Source organism: Pectinophora gossypiella, chromosome 18 (assembly GCF_024362695.1).
Source record: "Pectinophora gossypiella chromosome 18, ilPecGoss1.1, whole genome shotgun sequence".
NCBI lineage: Eukaryota > Metazoa > Arthropoda > Insecta > Lepidoptera > Gelechiidae > Pectinophora > Pectinophora gossypiella.
In genome coordinates, this window is record NC_065421.1 from 7,180,197 (window position 1) to 7,202,795 (window position 22,599).

The 22,599-nt window shown below is 38.4% G+C and overlaps 2 protein-coding genes across 4 annotated transcripts; one reads left to right on the forward strand and one right to left on the reverse strand.

The window, feature by feature from the left end:
* Positions 1-38: 38 nt before the first annotated feature.
* LOC126374781 (zinc finger FYVE domain-containing protein 26 homolog) lies at positions 39-22,515 on the reverse strand. Its single transcript, XM_050021494.1, has 17 exons — positions 22,340-22,515; positions 21,363-21,440; positions 19,536-21,192; positions 19,341-19,462; positions 13,556-15,265; positions 13,378-13,476; positions 12,472-13,284; positions 11,905-12,179; positions 10,329-10,460; positions 8,016-8,149; positions 7,075-7,493; positions 5,567-6,034; positions 4,738-4,966; positions 3,357-3,651; positions 2,760-2,894; positions 1,935-2,061; positions 39-1,020 (listed from the first exon to the last, which is right to left on the reverse strand). Exons 2-17 carry the CDS (start codon positions 21,426-21,428, stop codon positions 853-855), a joined length of 6,849 nt encoding a protein of 2,282 aa, XP_049877451.1. The 5' UTR covers positions 21,429-21,440; positions 22,340-22,515; the 3' UTR covers positions 39-852.
* Positions 16,164-19,274, forward strand: LOC126374810 (uncharacterized). 3 transcript variants are annotated; one of them, XM_050021533.1, is made up of 4 exons: positions 16,164-16,258; positions 17,269-17,401; positions 18,114-18,359; positions 19,087-19,274. In XM_050021533.1, the coding sequence occupies exons 1-4, from the start codon at positions 16,223-16,225 to the stop codon at positions 19,272-19,274; spliced, it is 603 nt and encodes a 200-aa protein (XP_049877490.1). In that variant the 5' UTR covers positions 16,164-16,222. The 3 variants fall into 3 exon arrangements, 2 of the variants coding, with proteins under 2 accessions (XP_049877490.1, XP_049877492.1); XM_050021535.1 differs by having other exon boundaries at positions 18,132-18,359; XR_007567492.1 differs by lacking the exons at positions 16,164-16,258; positions 17,269-17,401 and adding an exon at positions 17,595-17,679 and having other exon boundaries at positions 18,132-18,359.
* Positions 22,516-22,599: the final 84 nt, after the last annotated feature.

Genomic DNA, 22,599 nt, shown 5'->3' on the forward strand with positions numbered 1-22,599 from the left:
TTTTAACCATAGTCCCACTGCAAACAATGAAATACATGTTCAAATGTATAATAAAAAAGCCTTTATTAGGGTTTTGGTAACAATATAGGATTATAATTTGGGTATAGTCAATTTTAGATTGATATCACATTATGAGACCATCAATAATAGCAATAGAAATAATACAGCTTAGCTACAACATTATTTACAAGGTTTTAAATAATAAAGTTTACAATCCAGCATAATAACAAATTATTTAATATTTTTCAATTAACTAAGGATATAATTTTATAGTAATATAAAAATATGCTCTTTTATTTAATACTGGTCTCTGAATATAAATGAGTATGACTATTCAAAATATAACAATATACACAATAATTATTTTTTTATACATCAGTTAATACTAACAGAATTAATGTAGCATTTAAAATATGCAACTTACATTTTATTATTATTAAACAGAGACGTCTCTGTTCAGTCATGTTTGGTCTTTATCATTATCCCTTTCATGCAACTTAAAACACTAAATAATAAGTGTCAGTGTTACCACAGTCCATTTATCACATACTAAAAAAAATACAGTCAATATTGCACACACAAGCAACAGAAGTCATGACTTTCATTTTAAACTGAATGAAGAATATATTAAGCCTTATGCAAATTAGAGAAATAATAGTCAAAAATAAACTAAGCTATTGAATGATTGTTTTAAAAAGTCACATTTGAATAATTCTCATGAACTCATGACGAGAATTCTTATGCATTCAGCATGCTACGGTCGCTGTGAGTAGTGTCCAATGTTTAGTTATTTTAGTTGTTATCTACATGCAGAATTCATTGATCTTTTCTCCGCCTGCCCAGTGATTAAGTCTACATGACATTCCTAGATGTAAGTCTTTTGATGCAAGCGCTGCGGACGTGTTCGTTGCTGAGTCTCTCAGCCTCTTGGAGCACGCGGCGCAGGTCGTTCGTGCGTTCGTGTCGCGCCGCCAGGATGTACGCGCTGCTCACATTGCGACATACCAGGTAACAGGATATCTGTGGAGTTAGAAGATATTCAAAATTTCAAGAATGAAGTAAACAGAGATAAATAGACATGATCTCACTAAGGGATTTCTATAAAACAATCTCGGCACTAACTACCATGATTATGACTTTTTGGGGTCAAACATGCATTCCCATGTTATTTGTAACAATTATGGGTTTGTAGCAAAGCGCAAACTCTGCACTTACTGGCCTCTCGTTTTTACCGCCAATCATTTTACATTTCAAAATTCTCTTCCATTCCCTAATTCCATCTATTCTGCACTGTGGCATTACAACCGCGACCATGGTAACATCTGTATTGCTTAACTCTGACCGTGTCCACTATCTCACATATCTCATATATCGTGTCTATATTTAACTGTGATCTACGTGTTCATTGCAACTTATTTTCGTTATATTGTATTCTATACATATTATCGTTCAACTGTGACTCTAAGTTCCTGTTTGCGAAGTGCTTATATTCTACAATAAACTGTTTTTGTTTGACTGCTGTTTTCATTTGTGTACTATCTGCCGGCACGTCGGGACTACGGGCCTCCACCTCCACCCGTCGTACTGTGGCGCCCAACGTGGGGCCAGTGTCAGCAAATGTTGATATTGGTTTCTTAGATTAATTGCCTTAATGGCCGTTTAACCACCCTGATCTAGTTACGATACTGTTAGGTGTGGGGTGTAAGATTCCTAATGGCTGTGAGGGTTGGTTATCTGAGGCTAAAGCTGAGATTGAAACGTCCAGAAGTATGCAAAACTCACTGAATTTAATTAAAATTCGTACAAAAAATGTTTACATTACAGTAGTTAAATGGAGAGCAAGAACGGAAGTGAAGAGGCAAAAATATTGTCACACTAAAAAATATAAATTTAATGTTGGGGTTGCCAACAGATACGCATATTGTAAGTAATACCTTGATAGTGACGCTGTGTATGTCGCTGATGAGTATTTCAGCCTGCTCGTCGTGCAGTTGTCCTCTGGACTCGCACCGTGCCACCACCGCGCTCACTCCCGCCTCCAATACTTGGTCACTCATTAGGCTGTTGAAAGAAAGCAAATTGATTGTAATATCACACGTCTCCCTTATTATCCTTTCGAATGCCGGAACGCAGATCTGGACCAGATCTGTAAAATTTATTGTGTCTGGTATCTCAGCTCAGAACAGTAATTTGCTAGAGCGAGATAATGCGACCGCGGCGGTTTCGAAGAGGAGGTCCGAGTGCGGTTGCACTCCCGCTCTTTATCTCGAGCAAATGATGGCTCCGAGTGACAGAAAGAGATAGAAGCATAGGAGAGATGCGGTACAGCCAGATAGTCGATAACTTCCAGCGTAAGCATATGAATAAAAGAATAATAATTATTATGTATAATAATGTACATGAAAATTAATATGTATAATTATGCATGTATATTATTATGTGTAATAATTATTATTATGTATAATAATGGTCTTTAATGTAATTGTTTTTATATGAATTGATACAAATTTTACTAGCTGACTCAAGTTATTCATTTACTTGGATGATATGAATAATATTACTATAATTTAATAAATTGTTAATGCTTGTTTTATCAGAAATTAAATTTGTTATTTTATTGAATTGATGTGATATGATAATGCATGATATATAATATTTTAAGGTCGAATATGGCGGACGTCCTGGCTATAAGATCATTTTGTACCTGTATTCTTACAAATAAAGAACTTTGAACTTTGAATATAGTATAATGTTCCTACCTGGCAGCAGTCTCCTTCGACGCCCGGATGCACTTGGCCAGCGCCTTGACCTCCATGAACCGGTCCGCCGCCACCAGGTACCGCGCCACGTGCGTGTAGATGTTCATCGAGTCCAACTTGTGCTCGGTTATTATTCTGAAACGTAGTAAATTACATAGTGGAATGCTGAGTAAATGATTCTGATTCTGAATAGTCACTTTAGTACACCGGCTGCTCAATCGGGGAGCACCGGTTCGAACCCCGGTCCGGACCGGAGTCGGTACCAGACTTACACCAATGAGTTATTATTGACAGCGATACGGTTCACCTGCAGTGGCAGCCCTAGCAAAATATTTAGGTGGTGCGAGACCTCCGATATATACCTATTTAAATATTTTCAAAATGTTGTATACGGCCACCCGGTATGAGCTACGAGAGCAATCTAACCCGATGAAGTTAGTTTGCAGCCAGGGTGAAGCAGTCTTGGTTGATTTGCCCCCCCCCCCCCTATTTCGACGTGTCTAACAGAAAGCTAGGTGAGGTGTGGGTACCACACGACCACAGTGACTAGCAAATAGTGCAATAAAGTGTTATATTATTATTATAAAGTGCACTTACTTGAAGGCAAGCTCGAAGCCAATCTCAATAGTTTGTCCGCAAGCCAATACAATCGCTACCAGCCGTATCTTGTCAGTGTTGGAGCCGAACAACGTCAATGGTCTGAAGTCTCCAGTGTCCTCCCTCCTCCCCGGCACTGGTATCACCTCATTGACGACTTTCTCATTTAGTCGTCCCGCAGTCTCGCAGGCTGCTAGGTATTTCGCCACCTCTATCTGTCTAGTCATAGTGGTCATCAGGTTGTCTATGGTTGCTTTGTCCAAGTGGAAGTTGAGAGATTTCGGGTCGTTGACTTCTGTAGCGAGAAGTAGAGTTTGATAATTAGTAACGTAAATCAAAGTTACATGCATGCCAATAATCAAAGAGGTTCCTATTACCAGATACCAGATTATATACCAAATATATTGGTATGCCAGAATATGCTAGGTGTAGCCGCCGTGTCTATCTTGCTATGTCCATAGCAGATCTAGAATTTTTGTACACAGTTTGGCTTGAAATTGTACACAGTAAAAAATAAGCTTGGTACTGTGATCACGTTTATTTTTTGATTTGTCAGGGGGCCCATGGCGGCTCTGTAGTAATCCTGACAGAGTTGTTGAAGTCAGTAATCCACCTCACAACCCACGCGATATATCGCGATAGAAGAATGGAAGGAACTAGGGCAACTCGAGTCTGTTGTGGAATATATACAATTCTCAACATAAAAATCGAAATGCGAGGTGTTTTTGAAATTCATGTTTTGTAAGGAGTATTAGAAAAATATTAAATACGAGTATTAGGAATAAAAAATAAATTACATTTACAGCGGGTACTATAAGGTTTTTAATTGTTAATGTTCCATATTCGAATTTAAAATATAATTAAATTCTTATTTTATTGAACAAAAATTCCGAAGTGTTAAGATAGATAAAATTTATTGTGTATAAAAGTTGATTACATAGTAAACACTTAGCACTACATTGGCCCCGATTCCTGGAGACACCGCCTAATTTTATTTTAAGTTATATCCGTCATTTTCATATCCGTCGAAAAGGAAAGGGACGGATGATTCACAGCTTTTAATTTTAGGATGAATGAGTAAATGAATGTGTCGGGTTATTGACTGATGTAAAATTTTTAGACGGTTTAGATTTGTGCTTAAAATTGACGTGTGTTCCATAAATTTTATGCTTGTCGATTACCCGTCCCTTTCCTTTTCGGCGGATAAGAAAATGACAGATATAACTTAAAATAAAATTAGATGGTATTTACAGGAATTAGCACCATTGTTTAGCTAGATTAATACAATATTTAAGGTATAGCTAAAATAGGAAAATTAATTCGTGTGCTATAAGCGTCAAAATGTTGTTACGATGTTTTTGATGAGAATAAGGATACTTACTGTTAGCCACGGGCACACATTGCCCCAGGTGGTGCAGCGCGGCCGACAGGTGGTGCTGCCTTGCGTGCAGCACGGCGCAGGGCTGGAGGGCGGCCGGCACGGGCCGCGAGTACAGCAGCGCGCACGTGGCCGAGGCGCGCGCGTGCTGCGTGCTGCCGCACTGCAGCGTGTACAGCGCGTCCAGGCGCTTGCTCATCTCCAGCGTGCGGCATATGTGCATTATGTACTCCTGAAATATAAAGGAATGTATTACGAGATAAGATTCCGCTAGCTCTTAATTTTTCTGTCTTCTTCTATCGTGTGGGTTGTGAGGTGGAGTACCTCACCAACCCTGGTGTCAGGGTTACTATTGAGCCGCCAATGCCCCGTGACGTGGCTTTTGTAACGACTACTTACTTACATCAGTAAGTAGTAACCGGGACCAACGGCTTAACGTGCCTTCCGAAACACGGATCATTTTACTTTCGGACAATCTGGTGATCTGCCAGTAACGTCCTAACCAAACTAGGGACCACAAAGTAATTTTCGTGATATGTTCCCACGGGGAACGAACCCGGGACCTCCGGATCCTTCTGTTATTGTTTGTAACTTTGCACATGCAGTGTGTAGACACTATCTGTATTTTTCTAAACATCTCTCGCTTTATTCCATGATTTTGAAAACTATAACAAGTAAACCGACCAACGGAGAATTAACAACTCTCGGCATGTCATGGGAGCAAGCTACAGGGGTTGCAAAAGATCGCGTGGAGTGGAAATCTATTATTCGAGCCCTACATCGCAACGGGAGATAAAAGGATTAGAAGAAGAAGATAACAAGTGAAACTCACCGTCCACATTTCCAAAGTACTGTCCATATCAGTCATAGCTTTGAGCAGATCATTCACCTTGTCCTTCTTCAAGCACTCCATATAAACAGCGTCAGTGAAGGTCTCCTTATCCACCAGGTTATCATAGCAGTACCTGATCACCTCGGTCATGTTGCTGTGCTTCATATAGAACATTATGTTGGCTACATGAGACCCGTAGTTACTAAGGTAGTACACGCATTCTTTATAGAAGAATGGGTCTAGTCTTTTGTTGGTATGGTCGACTTTTGGTTCGTGGTTGTTGTTTCGTCTAAGCAGGCCTTGTGCGAGGCTTTTCTTCGGCTGAACTGTAGCTGTTTGGAAGTCACTGTAGTCTCCCTGCTTTATCTTCTTCACGCTCGCTAGTGTGTGCATTATGTTCAGCGCCGGCTCGGCCAGAGGGATTTTCTTTTTGCTAGTGTTCATTGTTATTAGTTTCTCGTTCGTAGACTGCAAAGGAAATCTATTATTAATGTGGAATAATTTTTTTTCCTGTGTAATTGAAAAACTCAATACACACATATTTATGTATCACGCCTGTAATGCCTTATGGGGTGAGCACGGCCACAAGTAACCAAAGACTTGCAGCCACGGTTATTACATGGATGCGATGAACCTTATGGTCATAAGGGATCATGCTATCGCTCATAACGATTGTCCATAATGTTAGAAAGGATATTATTTTTAAACGATTAAAAAAACGATCGGATAACTAAAACTTTAAAATTTGCACTTGAAGTGCTCGGCCTTTATGACTACAAAAATTTGGTCCTATTCAAGGTACCATCGTCGATTATTACTTCGAAATCGTAATTATGCTTCGGCGTTACGAGGTTAAAGAGAGAGAAGTAACTAAAGAGAGAAGTAATTAAAGTTTAAGGAGAGATAAGTAAAAAAACTTATCTCTCCTTCCGAGAAACTGTGAAAGGCATACTTACAATACAAGAAATAAACATAAAATTGCTATTCAAAATTCTAGATTAAGTAAATTAAATTCATCTTTTTTGGGGTTATGTATACGTTTTTACAATAAAATACCAGATAATATTTTAAATTTGTCAGAAAATAAATTTAAAGCTCACGTGAAGCTTACTTTATGTAAAAAAGCTTATTATAAGATTAATGACTACCTAAATGATAAAAATGTCTGGTATTGAATGTGTTCCTCTAGTTATTAAATAACTTGTAATGTATATCCTCATTGGTTTTTAAAAGATGTGTTGCTGTTGCAGTTTCTTGTCATTTCTTCTCCTCAGCCATAACACCTTGCGAAATGACGTAAATTCAAAAATGTTACATTGACCTTCAACAAGTTTATCCATGATAATTACGTTGAATAAATGATTCTGATTTCTGATTTCTGTTCAGGCACCTTTGGTACTAAGCGTGACCAAAGGTGCCTGAACTTTAGTTACTTCTCTCTCTTTAATAATATTACATTAGAGATCCTCACATACATGTACAGATTACTATTGAAAGGACCAACTAACCTTTATGTTCTCAGCTTTGTTCAACAACTGTTGATTTACAGGATAGTTCATATCTTCAAGCATGCTAACGATCTCGTTCAAGAGCGGAGGGTTCGCCCGCGGCCGCCCCTCCGACTGCATACTCGACATGGAACTCGACCGCTCCGAGTACCTCAAACTTTGCAGCCTTCTGTTCACAAATTGAGGCTCAGACTCCTTAGCTTCTCTCCCGTATTCACAATCTTCAACTTCCAAGCAAACGTTCACGGAGTTTTTGAAGCAATGGGAGAATTTCTCCCTAGCTTGTTTGAAGCAGCCGGCTTTGAGGCAAGCCTTCCCCCAAGCGGCTAGAACGCTGTTCCGAGGCAGGCCAGATTTCGTCGCTATTTCCAACGCCAACTCCCATTTCTCAGCTTCTAATAGAGAGCGGACTATTTGACCTGAGGAAATATACTACTATTAATAATAATAATAAAAACACTTTATTGCACACAATACTATTACTACTACAATACCACAATACTTTTATTACTATTTATTTATGTTAAGATATTACTAAAGGAATATGCTGTTAAAAGTACTATTTACAATTATATTCTCCAAATGACCATGAGCCCTAAACTAGCGGCACGCTATGATATCTAGTTTCCAACAAGTTACTTTTTTTGCTAAACTTCAAAACACGAAATTACTATGGAATTTGTATGAAAAAGCTCATTGTGACGTCATAGAAGAACGTGATAAAATGTCGGACTTATTATTGAGTTTTTTTCTGTTTAAAAATCATAAATAAGTAAAAGAAAATGTTTTTCGTTAGTTTTAGATCTGTCTTAACCTGCTAATCACTTTGTGGGTTTCACTAGTCGTGTCAAGGGCCTATGGCGGTACGGGAGGGGTGGTCGTGGGTTTTCCAACCCAACTTTCCAAAAGCATAAAAGCATGGTGCTGGTCATAGTACTAACTAGGATGTGCGCCCTGCCGCGGCACGAGGTGGTGCGCCTGGTGCTTGACGAGGGTGGCCATAGCGTCGGCGTGCGCCAGGCAGCGCATCGCGTGGGCCGCACCTGTCTCCGCTACACGCAAGGCCCCACTTCCGCTACAAACGAAATATAATACACTTCTCATCAAAAAAATCGAAACACCTTGCAAGTTTATGTTTTGTCAGGATTATCAGAAAAATGTGTACATTTAGGAATAAATGTTAAATGTCGTTTAATAGTGAGTAATATGAGCTTATCAAATCTTAATGTTAATGTTCTAAATTTAAATGAATTTTCCATAGGTTTCGTATTTTGTTAAATGAGTCATTTTTATTCCGTATGGAGTATAAAGGAAATGGATAAAACAACACACGTAAATGAAAAAAAAAGCTAAAAAACGTTTATTTAATAACTTGTATTCCCTCCCCGAGCTCTAATTACTGCTTCCATACGGTTCTTCATCGATCGGATGAGAGTCACGATCACATGCTGTGGTATATTGTCCCATTCCTCTTGGATTGCATCTTGCAGCTGGCTAAGTGTTTCTGGGGCAGGATCTCTTGCTCGAATTCGTCTCTTTAATTCATCCCACAGATGTTCAATGGGATTCATGTCCGGGCTTCTTGCTGGCCATTCCATAATAGAGATATCGACTTCGTTAAGATTATCTCGTACGACGCCCGCGGTGTGAGCCCTAGCATTGTCGTGCATGAATATGAAGCCGTTGCCAATAAAATGTGCATAGGGCATCACATGAGGCTCGAGACACTCTTCGACGTACCGATGACAGTTTAGTGCAGGCAGACGTGGCCCAGAGACGAAAGCAAGCTCTGTCTTACCGTCGGCGCTGATTCCTCCCCAAACCGTCCACGAACCGCCACCATAGCTGACCTTTTCTTCAATGCAGCATTGTGCATAGCGTTATCCGTCTCTTCTGTAGACCTTGTTCCTTCCGTCGTTACCATACAGCATAATTTTACACTCATCAGAAAAGAGAACTTTGCTCCACTGTAGGTATGACCAATTTAGGTGCTCACGTGCAAAGTTAAGGCGCGCTCTTCGATGGTCTGCAGTTAATTTCGGCCCATTTGCTGGCTTATGCGGTACCAGTCCACGATCCTTCAACCTTCTTCTAATTGTAGAGTCACTTACAGCCACCCTTCGTACAACACGAAGCCGCTGCTGCAGTTGAAAAGCGTTAAGGCGTCGATTTCTTAAAGAAGTTGTTACAATAAATCGATCATCTCGCTCAGAAGTGACCCGATTCCTGCCAGATCCTGAACGGCGCGTGAACAAACCAGTCTCCCGATAACGTTTATAGACTCTATGAACAGATGACAGACTTAGATGCAGTCTTGCAGCCACAACACGCTGACTAAGGCCAGAATCCAGCAATGCCACAACTTGGGCGGCTTCTGTGGGCGAAGTATCCATACGTTTTAGAAAAAAAACCTTTTTTCAGACGTCCCAAAGTCACAGTATTGAAATAAAAAACAAAAAGTTTAAGGATAGGCGCCAATTTTTAGTTTTTAAACGCTAAATGTACTCCAACCCTAAACACACATTTGTCTCAAAACAGTGATTCATTTCGTTTATAAGATAAACAAATGAAATTCTAATTTTGAATTTAGAATTTTCGCTTATTACTGTAATGGCCAAACTGCCTGTATGTATTGTAGTGTATTTTTTTTCATCGTATGAATTCTTTTTTGTGTTAAATTCGGACAGAAACAATGAAAACGGAAGTGTTTCGATTTTTTTTGATGAGAAGTGTATATTAAACCCTTTATAGTACAGACAAGACCAAAATCAACAACGTAAAAAAATAGCTACAAAAGGTGGGAAAGGACAATAAATGTGGGAATGCACAAAGTGTTCTAATAAAAGAAACGTATATAATAGTATTACATACATACCAATATATACAAAACATTGTATATGGATATACAGGCGTACTTAATAAAATGGCTGATCACCATATAGTTGGTAATGTACATTTGTGGACTTGGTTTGGCAAAAGTGTCTGCAAAACGTATTCTGATTCCGTATTTGTCTCTCAGTCTACCCTATTAGGGGTCATGGGAGTAGTTAATCACTGTCATCCTATTAACAAATAGACTCACATTCGCTAAGGAGTTTTTCTAAAAAAGTGTCTGAACCGTGTTCTAAATACATATAGATTAAGTTATGTGGATATTATAAATTTGTCCCCTCAAATTAAGATGAGCAGATCCCAAGTAGCATCTATACTAATGTTTGTTTGTTTTAATTCGCAAAGGTTTGAAATAGTCTTACTTCTCCTGAGGGGTCCTGGAGTACAGCTCGGCCGCGGCCAGTAACAGCGAGCGTCGAGCTCGCACCAGGAGCCGAGCGTCACCTCCGCTCGACAACTCGCGCGCTATCTCGTCGCTACGGTCTAGTAGGAACCTAAAACCGATGAATTTGTTGTTTTGAAATCATATATGATATGCTCGTACTTGTAGTCGTGACAATTATAACAGGTTCGGCATTGAAACATCTGGTCAATAAATACTGATATGAGATTTGACAGACCCATCTCGAGTTTCGTGCAAGTTTAGTACATGGGACAGCTATCTATGGAATAGGAATTTGCTTAATCAGTCTCCCTAGATTAATCATTCACAGATCAATCCGTAGAAACGAGTATTGAATCGTGTACGAAGCTCAAGATAAATTATAAAATTCTGATTACTAAATAAAGACATCTGAAAATACGAAAAACATTTTCGTTTTTCTATTTCCGTGTGCTTTTTCATACAAATTTCATAGTAATTTTGTGTTGACTAGTTGAAAACTAGAAATCAGAAATCAGAAATCATTTATTCGCTTAGGATAGGTAGGTACAGAGGCACAATATGGTATAAAGCAGTGTTACAGCATCTCTATCCTGCTAATTATTATTAGCATGCAAATGTCAAAAATTCAAAAATTCTCTAATACTATAAAAACTATTAGTAATAAGCCATTCGCGTAATTTAAAAGTCATAACTTTAGTGGGTCCGTTTTTAAATTTATCAGGTATCTTATTGTATACTTTTATGCACATGTTATGAGGACTTTCTAAAAAAAGTGTAGTTTTTGGACAGTAGTCCCTTGCTAGTTCGTGTGGTAGTCGTCTCCTTCTAGGATTAATATCAGCTGCTGTCTTAAACAAATGTCCATGCTTTTTAACAAATCTAAATACCTCCAGTATATACATACAAGGGACTGTCAAAATTCGTAAGCTTACAAACAGCGGACGACACGAAATATAAGGTGCTTTGTTACAGATGGCTCTAATACACTGTTTTTGAGCTACAAGTGCTCTCTTGTTATCTTTGCCATTGCCCCATAGCAGGAGTCCGTAATTGAGAGTTGAGGCAACATACCCGTAGTAAGCCTGTAGTGTAACTCTTTGTGAAGTTAGTCTAGACAGTCTTCTTAGGACGTAAACAAATTTACTTAGCTTATCACTAACTTTTTCTATTTGGTTATCAAAATTGAGTTTACTATTAATGTCTATGCCTAAAAATTTCACATTATCTACTTTTTCTAGTGTAATTCCATTGTAATTTAAATTAAGGTTTATTTCTTTACGTCCTTTTACATTAAATTGTATATATTTGGATTTATTCAGATTTAGACAGAGATTATTAGTGTCAAGCCATTCAACTACAGATTTAATAGTGTTGTTAATATCATCTTCATAAATATTTATATTATCCGGATTACTTTTTATAATTATTGATAAATCATCAGCGAACATAATACATGCATGTCTTGTAATTTGTGTCTATTCTAAGATCTTGTTAGTTTAATTTTACGAACAGAAGAGAAGATTTCGAAGAAAACTCAACAACCATCTACTCACCGCGGATAGTCCAAGTTTATACAGTGCATCTTCATGATAGACAGGCAGAGGGTGACATTCGGTGTAAACTCATAGCTGAACTCTGTCCTCACAGCTTCATTCTTCTTGCTGTTGGTGGAGAGACACCAGTCCATGCAGGTGGCGCCACTTCCGCCGGAGTCAGAGTTGCTACTCAGCATCAAGTTGTCTTGGTCAGAAGGAGATTTCTTGTTCATCGTCTGAGTGTAACAGTCGTCGCACACGCGGAACTTTACGCCGCTTGGGTAAGTTGGCACCTGGGGTTAGGAAAGGGTTTTAAAAAAATTGACAGAAGTCTTCAACTTTATGACTCTGAATTCTTATTTGGATCAATAGATAACTGATATCACGTGGTTTCCAGGATTTTGGCCCGGCTTGGTAATAGGCTCGCCCCTCTATTAAATGATTGGACTTGGACATAGCTAGCGAGGAGTGGGTGTGATGTATACTATACACCTCTACCTACTCCTTTAGGGATACAGTCGTGATGCTATGATATGGTATGTTGTATGTCTTCATATTATAAATTGTAGTTTTACAATATGTTACCTGCATCCGATGTCTAGAGCACACATGGCAGACCAGCCGGCCGCATCTCCGACAATGGTGCCTGCGCATGATCATGGAGAATATGGACGTGCGGCACAGCATACAGCGGTCCGTCGAATAGTCCTCCGCCCACTGTTCCTTGGTCGGCACCTGTTCCGGCATCACGAACGGCCGCGATGCCGCTTCGATGTTGATCGAGTCTATCGATTGCAGAAGGGAATCGTCTGACGGTTTCGGCGGCGATATACACCTATTCCTAGGATTCTTCATGTCTAACGCCTTCTCTGCGTAAAACCTCAACAACGCATCCACAGCATTCCGAGATATCACCAAGCTCTCAATAGACTTGATATTGTAGTACAAGTTGTCACCGCTCGGATCCTTCTTCAGACTCGGCGATATTTTGTTAATAATCGTCGCCAGTAAATCCAATTTGGCATTCATTAAAAACTGCTCGATCATAAGCAGTGGTTTCTCAATCAACTCCCAAAACACATTACGCATGTTCATCGCAATTTCCACCATTATCTGCAGTCCTATCTTGATGTTCTCGAAAGATTTCCAGTCGCAAGAGTATTCTGATATAAAATCGACACAGACTTGTAGGATTTCCACGTTTCTGACTTTGGACATTTCTTCTTGTATCAGGTCCATTGCTTGTGTAGTAGGGAGCCGGGTTAGAAGTTCCTTGATCAGGTCAGGAGTGGCCTGGTTGGTATACTCAAACAGTTGCCGCAGGAGGTTCATCACGATCAGGTTCTTCATGTTCTCTGACACCTCGTGCACGTCCGCCCACTCTAGGCAGAGTTTGAACTGCAAACAAGTTATAAGATATACGGAAAATAGATTTATTTTCAGATGATAGATGAAACATTAGTATAAACGAAGAGCGACATGTTGTCGTACCTGCTGGCTATCCATGAGAACTTCGATGATATTCTCCGGATTTTCCACTGATTTCTCATAAACAGTGTACCAATGATTCACTCCCATTATCGCTGAAATCTGGAAATAAGTTCATTCGTGAATAATTTATTTTTTACAAGACACCATTTCAATAATCATTATTATAATTATAACTTACCTGATCGTAAAGAGGTATTTTAATCATCCAATCTGTGCATCTTTCATACAATCCGTCATCCAGGACATCTTGCTCCAACAAGAACCTCAAATAATCCAACACTTCTATAGCGCCGTCTGCTGGCCAACTGCTCAGATTGTTCAAGATCAAGTCCACTTTCAATTCCGGACACTTTAGGTACTGGCAATACTTGAAGTTGTGTTGAATTTTCGGATTCGTCGCCAGTTTGAACAGTATTAGATCTCTCAAGTTCATCAAGTTCGCGCTACATAACAACTGGCGTTCCGATATAGCGTTTATTATGTTCAAACACTTCAGTATCTTCCCCTTTTCTATGAGTTTCGGCATATACAGAAACAGCTTGTCCAAATCGATCGTCGTGTGCAGCGACGCCAAATATTTATTGCCCCCAAATAAAACTTTAATCCAATTGAAACGATCCAACTCCATATAGTTGTTCAAACATTTCGTCCGAGCGTCCATACTTTGCTGCAAAGTGTTTTCGTTCGGAGATATGTGGATTTTCTTTATTATATGTGCGAGTACCCAGTTGTGGAGGACAATGTAAGTAAGGCACTGTGGGTCAGGCGCTCGAGGCAACGGCGCAAAGTTCGCTTCTGGGTCCACAAACAAATTTTCTTCTGGGTTCGTGAAGTCATATACAGCTTGCAAAAGATTGTTGAAATTCTCTTCAGTCGCCTCTCTATGCGGGCCAACTAAGGTAATCGACGGGCAGAAGTTTAATATGAGTTTCGGTATCAAATTGACGTTCAATTTCTTGCATATCGGTTCTAGATATGTAACAGGCAGTTCTTTGTTGTTGATCATATTGCCAAAGATGTCATGCAGCGGCCGTTCAAGTACTGCGAAATACGGTGAGTCGATCCCCGACTCTGTCGGACAATCCTCTTGTTCCAATTGTGATACTGTCTTACAGTACATATAGCACATTCTCAAGTAATGTGTTCTCATTTTCTTATTACCATTCCGGCTCACTTCCCCAATGTTGCACAAGTCTTTATCTGACGCTGCCACAACGTTCATGTATATTTGATGGTATTTTTGTAATAAGTTTTGGTCTACTGTCGATCCCTCAATGGGATTCACTATATCAGTAAGATCTTCGCACGATTGCCTTAGTTCTTTGGACAACTGATTTAATTTACAGAACTCTTTATGTTTGATCGGTATTCGGCAGTCTGTGATCAAACCGCAGATATTGTCGACGAAGTCGAAAGACTTCTCCGTATTACCGAATATTTCAAAGGTGACACTCGCAATATCTTCAACGAATCGAATATAATTGGTCTTCTTGACGCCGGCGACGTCTGTGCAGTTCCTGACTTCGGCTAGTTTACGTTCGACAACGTTTATGAGGCCGTAAGTGATCTCTCTATTTAAACCACTACTGAGTAGGATATCTACAGCGTTAATGAAAGGCGCGTTTTGGTGACTGTACAATTGCAAATGTGGGTGACGAGCTTCGAGCTCGATTATATCGAAAGAATTCGGAGGCCTATTGGCGGTCAGGAACCCGTCGACCAGCCCCATCACTTCTGTCGACACGACGGACAACGCGGATAATTCTTTGGTGGGGTAACGCGTGTCGTCTCTGTAGTAAATTATATTTTTTATCTTCGCTACTAAATTCCGCAACTGTTCTGTGAAAGTGACCTCGGTAGCGATTTCTGAGTCGGCCAAGTCGAACATCTGCAACAAATCATGATAAATAACGTAATATTTACCTTTAGTTACCCTAGTCCATCTTTTCCTGGCCACTCTATTATAAATGAGACGAAGTTGTTCATATTCATACTTAGTTCACAAAAAAGATATATATTCTTTATTCTACAGAGACATAACGTCTTAAAAAATAAAAGTGAAAATGTCAAAACATATCAATGTATGTAGACGTTATCTTGAGATACATAAATAAGGAAGGCGCTAAATATGTAGAGATTTTTAGTAAAAATATTAATATCATGTATAAACCGAAACGACATAGGCGTAAATGTTACTCTACTTAGTGATATGCTTGCTTAATGTTATACAAATATACACTTTTATTCTTCAAGACTCCTATAACATTGAAATGAAAGACAGTGCTCATTTTAGAATTGACGAGTCTCCTAATGAAGATGATATTGAGATGATACATATTGAACAGTTGCAACGACTCAATTTAAACGATAACAAGAATATGTTTTACGATTTGAACAAGTAAACAGCTTTATAAATTAATTTTAATGTCTCGATTAATGGATTTGTTTTTATAGCCATGTTATCAATAGTTTCATCTAAATGATCATTACATTTTACTGAGCTAGTGAACAAGGCCCAAAGGCAAAGTTGGGGTGTTAGGAGGAACCCAAGAACTATGTTCTCCATTCCAACATCTCTCGCTTTTATAACTTTGCCATTTTTGCCTTTGAACCAATGAGGCTTTAGCGATCGAATAATAGTAGAGAAGTCATCTGCATTGGAGCTGAAGGAGGGTTGTATTAAGAGAAATAATACAATTGAGACAAATTATTCAACTTAATTATGCTTTCTTCTAGACTAGCGAGTGTCGAGTATAGCAAAACTTCAAAAATGCCTTTAAATTGGTTTAGACTGAACAGTGTGAGAGATCATAAATCAGCAGTAGCAACGGCAGATCCTGTGCAAATGAATACTCATACAACTACTACCCGTGTATCTCCGGTATGTAAAGGGACTTTTATAATTGGAAGAGTTGTTTGATTTACGGCGAATAGGGACCAGTAGCATACAATAAGGAATAATACTACATATTGAACGGCCACTCTCCGCGTCTGAGCTAGGTTTACCTCCCCCCCGGACATGGTTAAGACTACTGGAATCGTATGGGCGTCAGACGTCACGCACACAGATGTGCGTGTACGATAACGTCAATGTGTGGTGTCTGTGTAAAACGAGGTTGTTTGTATGAAGTGTCCGGGGTGTGCCAGTGGCTAATCCTGCAGGCCTACCTTCGGTCAGCTGTTGCGAAGGTTGTACAGTATGGAGCATACTTTGGTGTTCGGAGTTTCGCTGTTTTGTTGATAAATAAATATGTAGGTGTCATGCAAATGGTACCTGAACTACATTTCCAAAGAAATTACTTATCTTACGGATCGAATTTTAATCATTTAAGTGTAAGCACTGACTGCACTTTCCTTATCATTATAATGATTGCCAAAAGTTAAAAGGAAATTAATCATTGCACATGTTATAGCCGTTATAGGTATATTTCGTTGGCGCATGTAGTGTTACGAATCTCTAGGCAAATTGTTGATTATGTTATCGTTTGTACAGCCGGCCCGGACTCGAACAGGTTAACGACTCCGGCGGCGCGCTCCACGCGGAAATCATTACCGTGCTCATTATTATTAAATTATACATATTATTATGTTTTACTACAATATGATATTATTGTTTTTGACATAATGTGAATGTTGGACTGTTTGTCTACAACACAAAAATAGTTTTTATGGCATCGACGTTAGAATAGCTGTCTCTAAAACTGGTCATTATTTAACTTTGTTTTCTTATTTTATGAACATCTGTAAAAGAAACAGAACGGTATTCCTGTGGGTTGTAATATATTTTTCTTTTTATTACTATAATGAGCCTGTCTTAGTGACATTAGTTCGCCCTTAGACAGCCTCAAAGCCATAATCATTCGACACATAAATAGATCCTAATTATTTCAGCTAACAACTCATCCACTTGACAAAAGGGGTCTCAAAGAAAGTCCTGCATACGATTATGACGAGTTTCTAAATGAGTATTATGAAGAGACTCTATATGAAGACAGGCTTAATGAGACATATCATCCTATAGCAGGTGAGAGAAAACATATACATCAACTTGTGTTTATCGTACCAAGGAGTTCCATAATAACAAAAGTCACTTTTTCGATGTATGTCTAGCCGATATAGTGGAAAAAACATCCAAAAAGGTACATGTTCCATGATAGGTAACTATGACATCATCCTGTTTATCAAAACAGTATGGAATGTTCACAGATTTCCTTTCACCTTTGGCCATGCGTGGATGCATAGTCCTAATATAATACTGTGATATTATTACTGCTTATCTTCTGGGGCACGTCGTAAACAGAGGTGAGTCCTCAACTTGACGGTCCGTTCGTTCGTCATGTTCATATTGCGACTCTGCCGAGGCCACAGTGGATCTGAGTTAAATCTAGAATTATTCTTCTATCGTGTGGGTTGTGAGGTGAATTACCAACCTCATCAACCCTGGTGTCAGGATTACTATTGAGCCGCCAAAGGCCCCTGACATGACTCATGTAATGACTACGTACTTACATCAGTAAGTAGTAACCGGGATTAACGGCTTAACGTGCCTTTCGAAGCACGAATCATCTTGCTTTCGGACAATCTGGTGACCAGCTAGTAATGTCCTAATCCAAACTAAGAACCACAAAGTATTTGTGATATGACCCCACCGGGAATCGAACTCGGGACCTCTGGAACGTGAGCCCAGCGCTCAACCACTGGACCACGGAGGTCGTTCCATCACGTATTATTGGTAGAACTATTTATTTTTTCAGTACAACCGTCTCCCTACTTGCATTTGTTAAAGAAGCTCGTATCGATGGACATTGCCAGCAGTCCTAGAGACGCCAACGGTGTGGGCTTGAAGGCCGTGCACCGTCTGTTTGTTGACTACAAGAACCAGCAGTGCCCTAACAAAGAGCTCTCCGACAGGCTGTGGAAGATGCTCAAGATATGGTTCTTTATATACTTGGTTGTGGCTGTACCTGTGTGGAGCACTACAGGTAATAGACCTTGATATAATATGCTGCACGCAGAGCTGGGAAAGTGGATCTCAAATTCTTGGAAAAAAAATTGCTACTGCGAACAACTGTTGGTATACCATCCCCATGATGCGTGGTGTGTTCAGTTTATTGGCGCGGGTTATACTTAAATCGTAATCGCCTTATTAGGTAGTCTCCATTATATCAAATGAAATCATTGGTCCCCTTAGACGCACCATATACGCTTTATTCCCATTTGGGCTAGTCAGAGGTACATTAATCGCTAATCAAATTAAAGTACATAAATCGTAATTGAGTACCCACGCTTCACCGAGCCATATCGCCGTCTAGAATAGTCGAATTATCGTAGACCTACATTTAAAAATGAGTACATACATTAACACACAACACGCCACGTTCGTGACAAATCATACAAAGACAGCTTATAGTTTATAATTATTATGCATCGTTGGTTTGTGGTATGACTAAGAAAATTTCCGCGATTATAAGCAGCATAGAACATTATACTGACTACTGATATATCTTTGGAAACTCGCGAAAACTTCGCTGTAACTTCGTGAAAACTGAGTTCTACAAAATTACAGTGCACATCTATCGCGTGACAGAATTTTTCATACATTTTATGCCTATTCACGAAAGAAGTGTGAAGTATCTAAGCGAGCTAATTTAGCCAGCATTCCTGTTCTAATCGATGTTTACATAAAAAAATCTACTTTTTTCTGTTCAGGTTGGTGTTGTTGCTGTTTATGCTGCAAGTTCTTTAAACCCCAGAAAACCATTGAAGAGGCTAAGCTATATCTCATTCAGAACCCACCAGGAATCCTAAAAACCCGTAAAGGGCAAACCTTATATGAGCCTACCGATAACGAGAGAGAGTGTTATGCAGAGTTTGAACATTTGATAAGCATTATATGACACGAACGATAATAAAGGCTATCTTACATTTTTATGTCTTTTGTTTACGATTTATTAACAACATACCTCAAGAATTTGGTTAGCTTTCGAAAAGTCGTTGTGGTAGAGCGCCAATGCTACCAGACAATTAGGCTTGGCAAGCATGATTGATATGAAGTCTATGGTGTTTCCTTTTGTCGAAACGAACACTGAAAATGAAGAGTTTGGTCAAAATACCATCGTGCAAAAGTGAAAATTCTAGCGGAACAACTTACTACTTACCATCGTCAGTAGCTGAAATTGTTGACGCCAGCATAACTTGATCATAATCGGGTTTAGAATTAGTATGTCTTCTTCTTGTCTTGGGCTTTTTCCTTGAAACCTTCAGGTCTATTTCGCGATCTTCATCCTCACTGCTCACATCAACTTCAACGTAGTCTAGACAAAGCTTAAGCTGCAGTGGACTTGTGTCTGGCGAAAGGCTCGACACCAGCTGAAGCTTCCAGATGGAGTGGTTCACGACCTTTACCAGCGTTTTAAACCTGGCAAGGATGTTCCCATCCATGTTCTTTACGTTCTCCTCTAATTTTTCCAAACATATCTTTAAAGTGTTCAGCACTAACTGCGTCGTCAAAGAGTTGCACATAAAACCAGCATTTGAGTTTTTCACGTTCTTTGGACTTTTACTTTGTTTCTTTGAGTAAAAGTACGAACATTCAGAATGCGCTCCACACGAGAAATCCTGGTTGTGTTCGTGGCACGAGAAGTATTCGTACCTCAAAAAGAGACATGCGAATATATTTTCTATAACTTCAATGCAGCAATGTATGGGCTGGATTGATAAAACCAGTCTTTTGATTTCATCCAAGGAAGAAGTCGTTTCCTGTGCATTTTCGGATCCTTCAGAAGAATTAACTATCGTGTCTATAATTTTAGTTATTGCACAGTAGCTATTGTACGTCATTATGTCCCAATTGACCACGCCTAAGTTCTGTTGAGTCCTTTGGTCCTTTTTGTTGCTCGCATTAAGAAGCTCAGTTATGTAATCATTGTTGGAATTGAGAAGTCTCGATACTTTATACCTATCTACTTTAGAAAGTCTACATACTTGCGATATCACAGCTAGAGCACTCTGGGTCAGCAGTTGGCTGAATATGGAGGTTGTCATAATTTTACAATTGTTTTCTAAACAGAACTTTATCAGCGTCAACTCCCTTTTAACCTCTGTTATGTAGAAATGCAACTGTTCATCTGCAGTAGTATAGGTATCAAGAATGGAGAAAATGTTGGACAGTTGGTGAACTAACGATGGTAAATCGTACGTCTCGGGACTATTCGTCAGGTCAATTAGAACCATAATGAGTATTTGTTTGGTGAAGTTATTTATTTTGAATGTAACATTTTTTAGGTCATGGAGCTGATGTTTGTACACTTCGGCAGCTTTCAGCAGCCAGTGCGTCTTGTCCTGATAGCATAGTTCTAACATGTACTCAGGTGTCAGTTTAAATTCCTTCTGTGGTTCATTCTTCTGTATATAATCTGAAGTGACCCTCAAGAGTTCTGGCCTTTCGTGAGGCACAAGACTGATCAAAATTTGTTTTCTGTATTGTCTATAAACTTCTTCTGATATGGGTTTCAATATTTTCTGGATAAATTGAGGAACAAAGCTGTCCTCCCATCTTACTAAAGATATTAGTGTTATCAATTTATCTGTGCAATTTGTTTCAGTTAATTCATATCTCAGAATATCTAAGTAAATTGTTTGTATTTTATTTAATGTTGTTTTGTTATCAGCAATATGTTGTTGAATGAACTCAAGAACTGCTGTTGTGGTGACAGGATTGGTCTTTAAGTTCTCTTTAAAAAACTCTATTGTTTCATCAGATAAATCTTTGATGGGTTTTGATTCTTCAACATTATAATAAAACTGTAGTACTTCCTATGAAAAAAAGGAATGTTTATAAACTAAGAATCTCTTCAAAACTATCTGACTCTCTATATGTAGAATTGTAAACATGATAGTACTTTATTTTGACATGTATTTTGAAATGGATGGGCAAATCCTTATTATTGAATAGGTATCTAATTGTAAATATAATTAGGACTTACCTCATATATTGCTTCAGTGACATTATCTAGCAATTTTAGAGTATACTTTAGTTCCTCCTCCTTCATTGTAATAGACTTCTAAAAACAAAGGATAGTTTAAAAGTATAATTTTAAAAGTTATTGTTTTCATTACAAATATTATGGTCATTTGTTTATATGGACTTTACACTTTCTTGTTTTTGTTAGGTAATAAATATAAATAGAATTGGGTACACAGAATAAATTTACTTCCACAAACTTGACTTACAACTGACCAACTTAACATTAATTTATTATGCATGTTCCATATTCTGTTATGGAGTGCATAATATAGTTGTCACATGTGCTATGCACAAAGATGCGCAGAACTACCTTGAAAGTAAACATAGATAACTAATTATGTCAGATGTTGCTTATCAAAGTTAGTCACCCGGCAGGTCAGAGGGCACAGATAGGCACAAATCTATGTTCCTGACCTGATAGTAACAGTGTTATGATTGTGACAACATGAATACTTTGTTGACTTTCTTTTGTAGGCAATTATGATCTTTAAGGTACTTTTAAAATGTTCTAGAAAAAAGAAGGATAAAATACTGATTATTACAGGATTATTTATAACAATGGGAATTTTAAGGTTCAGTAGAAAAAATATATAGTAAAACAGCAGCATATAACTATAAAATACAATGTGGTTCACTAGGGATTACAATATTATCAATGGTTTTGAGTAATTAAAACAAAGTAAATTATGCAAATAATCTAAAACAAATAAAAATTAATTGTATCTATTACACACCATTGTTGTAAAGCAAATTAAACTTTGGTTTAATTGAATAAAGATAATCTTACACTGCACCTACTTACTTGAAAATAATAACATGAATTAATATTATTTTTATTTCGAAGCTGGGAAATAGACCATCTTATTTAAGTTTAGAAGAGGTATACTACAGTTAAATAACAAAGACATGAACATTAATTCTTGAAATTGTGCTTACCTTCCAACCTGCCACCCTTGGTGTATAAGAATTTAAAATACGATATACATTTTGATTAGGTTATTCACAAAGCTACTTCATAGTCTGAAAATTAAAGGGGTTTGTTATTCTTGTTACACAAGACAATATATTATTTTTGATTCTATTACAAATCAACACACAACGAAACGAACGAGAAAAACTCAAAACGTCAATTTGTGGGTGTTCATATAAATATTCCAAAAAATACATAAATATTCTATTAGTAGGATATTACATGT